General features: G+C 51.8%; 1 protein-coding gene across 1 annotated transcript in view; it reads left to right on the top strand.

The window, feature by feature from the left end:
- The first annotated feature begins 971 nt into the window (after window positions 1-971).
- Window positions 972-6,796, top strand: part of P2RX4 (purinergic receptor P2X 4) — a 23,166-nt gene continuing 17,341 nt past the window's right edge. The window contains exons 1-5 of the mRNA XM_078883425.1: window positions 972-1,012; window positions 2,360-2,487; window positions 4,238-4,370; window positions 4,652-4,723; window positions 6,265-6,334. Coding sequence (XP_078739551.1) covers window positions 2,366-2,487; window positions 4,238-4,370; window positions 4,652-4,723; window positions 6,265-6,334 — 397 coding nt within the window. The 5' untranslated portion in view covers window positions 972-1,012; window positions 2,360-2,365. The remainder of the gene's footprint in view (window positions 1,013-2,359; window positions 2,488-4,237; window positions 4,371-4,651; window positions 4,724-6,264; window positions 6,335-6,796) is intronic.

The raw sequence follows: 6,796 nt of genomic DNA, 5'->3' as shown, positions 1-6,796 counted from the left end.
CACTAAATATTGAAAATATACCCCTAAACCACTAAAAACTGAAGAAAAAAAACCCAAACCACTAAAAACCGAAAAAAACCCAAAAACACTGAAAACTGAAAAAATACCCCCAAACCACTAAAACCCCCAAAACCACTCAAAACTGAAACAAAAACCCAAAACCACTAAAAACTGAAAAAAACCTGAAAAAACGAAAAAAAACCCAAAAACACTAAAAACTGAAAAGAATACCGAAAACCACTAAAAACTGAAAAAATACCCCAAAACACTAAAAACCGAAAAAATACCCAAAACCACTAAAACTGAAAAAACCCAAAAAAACGAAAAAACCCCTAAAAACCGAAAAAACCCAAAAACACTAAAAACTGAAAAAATACCGAAAAACCACTAAAAACTGAAAAAATACCCCAAAACCACTAAAAACTGAAAAAATACCGAAAAACCACTAAAAACTGAAAAAATACCGAAAAACCACTAAAAACTGAAAAAATAGCCCAAAACCACTAATAAAACGCAAAAAAACTGAAAAAACACAACAAAACGAAAAAAACCACTAAAAACTGAAAAAAACACCTAAACCACAAAAAACCCAAAAAACACTAAAAATTTAAAAAATGCACCTTAACCACTAAAAACTGAAAAAAAAACAAAAAAACACTAAAAACTGAAAGAAATTCCGAAAAACCACTAAAAACTGAAAAACCACTCACCACCACTCACCTACCCTCGCCACCACTCACCATCACTCACCACCAATCACCACCACTCACCTACCCTCACCACCACTCACCACCACTCACCTACCCTCACCACCACTCACCACCACTCACCATCACTCACCATCACTCACCACTCACCACACTCACCACCACCACCACTCACTTGCCCTCACCTGCCCTCACCTGTACCCACCCACGTGGGAGCTGTCAGCTGATCGCGCCAGACTCCGCCCACGAGGTTCAAGGCAAAGTTCACCTCGCCCAGGACGCCGCCGAGGACTCCACTACCGTGTGTGAGTAGCAGTACTCTGTGTGTGTGAGTACTCTGTGTGTGTGAGTACTCTGTGTGTGTGAGTATTAGTACTCTGTGTGTGTGAGTACTCTGTGTGTGTGAGTAGCAGTACTCTGTGTGTGTGAGTAGCAGTACTCTGTGTGTGTGAGTACTCTGTGTGTGTGAGTACTCTGTGTGTGTGAGTACCAGTACTCTGTGTGTGTGAGTACCAGTACTGTGTGTGTGTGTGAGTAGCAGTACTCTGTGTGTGTGAGTAGCAGTACTCTGTGTGTGTGAGTACTCTGTGTGTGTGAGTAGCAGTACTCTGTGTGTGTGAGTAGCAGTACTCTGTGTGTGTGAGTAGCAGTACTCTGTGTGTGAGTACTCTGTGTGTGTGAGTACCAGTACTCTGTGTGTGTGAGTACTCTGTGTGTGTGAGTAGCAGTACTCTGTGTGTGTGAGTACTCTGTGTGTGTGAGTACTCTGTGTGTGTGAGTAGCAGTACTCTGTGTGTGAGTACTCTGTGTGTGTGAGTAGCAGTACTCTGTGTGTGTGAGTACCAGTACTCTGTGTGTGTGAGTACTCTGTGTGTGTGAGTAGCAGTACTCTGTGTGTGTGAGTAGCAGTACTCTGTGTGTGTGAGTACCAGTACTCTGTGTGTGTGAGTACTCTGTGTGTGTGAGTACCAGTACTCTGTGTGTGTACTGTCTGTGTGTGTACTGTGTGTGTGTACTGTGTGTGTACTGTGTGTGTGTACTGTGTGTGTACCCTGTGGGTGTACTGTGTGTGTGTACTGTGTGTGTGTACTGTCTGTGTGTGTACTGTGTGTGTGTACTGTGTGTGTACTGTGTGTGTGTACTGTGTGTGTACCCTGTGGGTGTACTGTGTGTGTGTACTGTGTGTGTACTGTCTGTGTGTGTACTGTGTGTGTACTGTGTGTGTGTACTGTGTGTGTACTGTGTGTGTACTGTGTGTGTGTACTGTGTGTGTGTACTGTGTGTGTGTACTGTGTGTGTACCCTGTGGGTGTGTGTACTGTGTGTGAGTACTCTGTGTGTGTACCCTGTGTGTGTACTGTGTGTGTACTGTCTGTGTGTGTACTGTCTGTGTGTGTACTGTGTGTGTACTGTGTGTGTGTACTGTGTGTGTGTACTGTGTGTGTACTGTCTGTGTGTGTACTGTGTGTGTACTGTCTGTGTGTGTACTGTGTGTGTGTACTGTGTGTGTACTGTGTGTGTGTACTGTGTGTGTGTACTGTCTGTGTGTGTGTACTGTGTGTGTGTGTACTGTGTGTGTACCCTGTGGGTGTGTGTACTGTGTGTGTATACTCTGTGTGTGTACCCTGTGTGTGAGTACTCTGTGTGTGTGAGTCTGCGATGGGCTGCGTGAGTAGGGGGCTCTGTGAGTACGAGACTCCGCGTATCGTCAAGATCCACAGCTGCAAAGTCTCCGTGGCCAATCGCCTCCTCCAACTCCTCATCGTCGCCTACGTCATTGGGTGAGACTGGCTGGGACTCACACAGAGTACACACAGAGTACACACACACAGAGTACACACACACAGAGTACTCACACACAGAGTACACACACAGAGTACTCACACACACAAAGTACACACTCACAGAGTACACACACAGAGTACACACAGAGTACACACACAGAGTACACACACACAGAGTACACACACACAGAGTACTCACACACAGAGTACACACACAGAGTACTCACACACACAAAGTACACACTCACAGAGTACACACAGAGTACACACACAGAGTACTCACACACAGGGTACACTCACACAGAGTACACACACACAGAGTACTCACACACAGAGTACTAACACACAGAGTACACACTCACAGAGTACACACTCACAGAGTACACACTCACAGAGTACTAACACACAGGGTACACACTCACAGAGTACTCACACACAGGGTACACTCACACAGAGTACACACACACAGAGTACTCACACACAGAGTACACACTCACAGAGTACTAACACACAGGGTACACACTCACAGAGTACACACTCACAGAGTACACACTCACAGTGTACTCACACACAGGGTACACTCACACAGAGTACTCACACACAGAGTACACACACAGGGTACACACACAGAGTACACACACACAGAGTACACACACACAGAGTACACACACAGGGTACACACAGAGTACTCACCAACTCACTCACCACTCACTCACCAACTCGCTCACCAACTCACTCACCTACTCACTCACACACTCATTCACCCACTCACTCACCACTCACTCACCTACTCACTCACCCACTCACTCACCCACCCACTCACCCAGTCACCCACCCACTCACCCACTCACTCACTCACTCACCCACACACTCACCCACTCACCCACTCACCCACACACTCACCCACCCACTCATCCACCCACTCACCCACTCATCCACTCACCCACCCACTCACTAACCAACTCACTCACCACTCACCCACCCACTCACCCACTCATCCACCCACTCACTCACCCACTCACACACCCACTCACCCACTCACCCACTCACTCACCACTCACCCACTCACTGACTCACCGGCTCACCGACTCACCGACTCACCACCCACTCACCCACCCACTCACCACTCACTCACCTACTCACTCACCCACTCACTCACCCACCCACTCACCCACCCACTCACCCACTCACCCACCCACTCACCCACTCACTCACTCACCCACCCACTCACCCACACACTCACCCACCCACTCATCCACCCACTCACCCACTCATCCACTCACCCACCCACCCACTCACTCACCAACTCACTCACCACTCACCCACCCACTCACCCACTCACCCACCCACTCACTCACCAACTCACTCACCACTCACCCACCCACTCACCCACTCATCCACCCACTTACTCACCCACTCACACACCCACTCACCCACTCACTCACCACTCACCCACTCACCCACCCACCCACTCACTCACCAACTCGCTCACCACCCACCCACCCACTCACCCACTCATCCACCCACTCACTCACCCACCCACTCACCCACTCACCCACTCACCCACTCACCCACTCACTCACCCACTCACACACCCACTCACCCACTCACCCATCCACTCACCCACTCACTCACCCACTCACCCACTCACCCACTCACACACCCACTCACACACCCACTCACCCACTCACTCACCACTCACCCACTCACCGACTCACCGACTCACCACCCCCCCCCCCCCCACCAGCTGGGTGTTCGTGCTGCAGCGCGGCTACCAGGACACGGACGAGGTCCTCAGCTCCGTCACCACGAAGGTGAAGGGAGCGGCGCTCGCTGACGGCGCCGTGTTCGACGCGGCAGACTACGTGGTGCCCCCACAGGTACCACCCAGCCCACCCACCCAGCCCACCTACCCACCCAGCCCACCTACCCAGCCCACCCACCCAGCCCACCTACCCAGCCCACTCACCCAGCCCACGTGCCCAGCCCACGTACCCAGCCCACCTACCCAGCCCACCTACCCAGCCCACGTACCCAGCCCAGGTACCCAGCCCAGGTACCCAGCCCAGGTACCCAGCCCACGTGCCCAGCCCACCTACCCAGCCCACTTACCCAGCCCAGGTCGACAATAAACGTGACCCCCTCCCCTCTCCCCGCGCAGGAGCCGAACTCGTTCTTTGTGATGACCAACTTCGTGCTCACGGCCAACCAGACGCAGGGAACTTGCCCCCAGGTGAGTTGGTGAGTTGGTGAGTGAGTTGGTGAGTGAGTGGGTGAGTGAGTGGGTGAGTGAGTTGGTGAGTGAGTGGGTGAGTGAGTTGGTGAGTGAGTGGGTGAGTGAGTGGGTGAGTGAGTTGGTGAGTGAGTTGGTGAGTGAGTGGGTGAGTGAGTGGGTGAGTGAGTTGGTGAGTGAGTGGGTGAATGAGTTGGTGAGTGAGTTGGTGAGTGAGTGGGTGAGTGAGTTGGTGAGTGAGTTGGTGAGTGAGTTGGTGAGTGAGTTGGTGAGTGAGTGGGTGAGTGAGTTGGTGAGTGAGTGGGTGAGTGAGTGGGTGGTGAGTTGGTGAGTGTGTGGGTGAGTTGGTGAGTGTGTGGGTGAGTAAGTGGGTGAGTGAGTTGGTGAGTGAGTTGGTGAGTGTGTGGTGAGTGAGTGTGTGGGTGAGTTGGTGAGTGAGTTGGTGAGTGGGTGGTGAGTTGGTGAGTGTGTGGTGAGTGCGTGTGTGGGTGAGTTGGTGAGTGAGTGTGTGGGTGAGTTGGTGAGTGAGTGGGTGAGTTGGTGAGTGTGTGGGTGAGTTGGTGAGTGAGTGTGTGGGTGAGTAAGTGGGTGAGTGAGTTGGTGAGTGAGTTGGTGAGTGTGTGGTGAGTGAGTGTGTGGGTGAGTTGGTGAGTGAGTTGGTGAGTGGGTGGTGAGTTGGTGAGTGTGTGGTGAGTGCGTGTGTGGGTGAGTTGGTGAGTGAGTGTGTGGGTGAGTTGGTGAGTGAGTGGGTGAGTTGGTGAGTGTGTGGGTGAGTTGGTGAGTGAGTGTGTGGGTGAGTTAGTGAGTGAGTGGGTGAGTTGGTGAGTGTGTGGGTGAGTTGGTGAGTGAGTGGGTGAGTGTGTGGGTGAGTTGGTGAGTGTGTGGGTGAGTTGGTGAGTGAGTGGGTGAGTTGGTGAGTGTGTGGGTGAGTTGGTGAGTGTGTGGGTGAGTGGGTGGTGAGTGTGTGAGTGTGTGGGTGGCTGAGTTGGTGAGTGAGTGGGTGAGTGTGTGGGTGGGTTTGTGAGTGTGTGGTTGAGTTGGTGAGTGTGTGGGTGAATGAGTGTGTTAGTGGCGAGTTAGTGAGTGGTGAGTGAGTTGGTGAGTGTGTGGGTGAGTTGGTGAGTGAGTGGTGAGTGAGTTGGTGAGTGAGTGGTGAGTGAGTTGGTGAGTGAGTTGGTGAGTGAGTGGTGAGTGAGTGGTGAGTGAGTGAGTTGGTGAGTGAGTTGGTGAGTGTGTGGGTGAGTGAGTGTGTTAGTGGTGAGTGAGTGGTGAGTGAGTGGTGAGTGAGTGGTGAGTTGGTGAGTGAGTGGTGAGTGAGTGAGTGGTGAGTGAGTGGTGAGTGGTGAGTTGGTGAGTGAGTTGGTGAGGGAGTGGTGAGTGAGTGAGTTGGTGAGTGAGTTGGTGAGTGTGTGGGTGAGTGAGTGTGTTAGTGGTGAGTGAGTGAGTGAGTGGTGAGTGAGTGGTGAGTTGGTGAGTGAGTAGGTGAGTGAGTGTGTTAGTGGTGAGTGAGTGGTGAGTGAGTGGTGAGTGTCCATCCCCAGAGCCCGGCTGTGTCTCCCTGTCGGACCGACGCCGACTGTGCAAAAGGAATCATCGACTCGGAGGGAGAGGGTGAAACACCCACTCACCAGCTACTCACCACTCACTCACCACCTACTCACCACCTACTCACCACTCACTCACCACCTACTCACCACCTACTCACCACTCACTCACCACCTACTCACCACCTACTCACCACTCACTCACCACCTACTCACCACTCACTCACCACCTACTCACCACCTACTCACCAGCTACTCACCACTCACTCACCACCTACTCACCACCTACTCACCACTCACTCACCACCTACTCACCACCTACTCACCACTCACTCACCACCTACTCACCACTCACTCACCACCTACTCACCACCTACTCACCAGCTACTCACCACTCACTCACCACCTACTCACCACTCACTCACCACCTACTCACCACCTACTCACCACCTACTCACCACTCACTCACCACCTACTCACCACTCACTCACCACCTACTCACCACCTACTCACCAGCTACTCACAACTC

Source organism: Lampetra fluviatilis, chromosome 71 (assembly GCF_964198595.1).
Source record: "Lampetra fluviatilis chromosome 71, kcLamFluv1.1, whole genome shotgun sequence".
NCBI lineage: Eukaryota > Metazoa > Chordata > Hyperoartia > Petromyzontiformes > Petromyzontidae > Lampetra > Lampetra fluviatilis.
The sequence above is the reverse complement of the archived record's forward strand: the minus strand, read 5'-3'. Positions and strand labels throughout refer to the sequence as shown.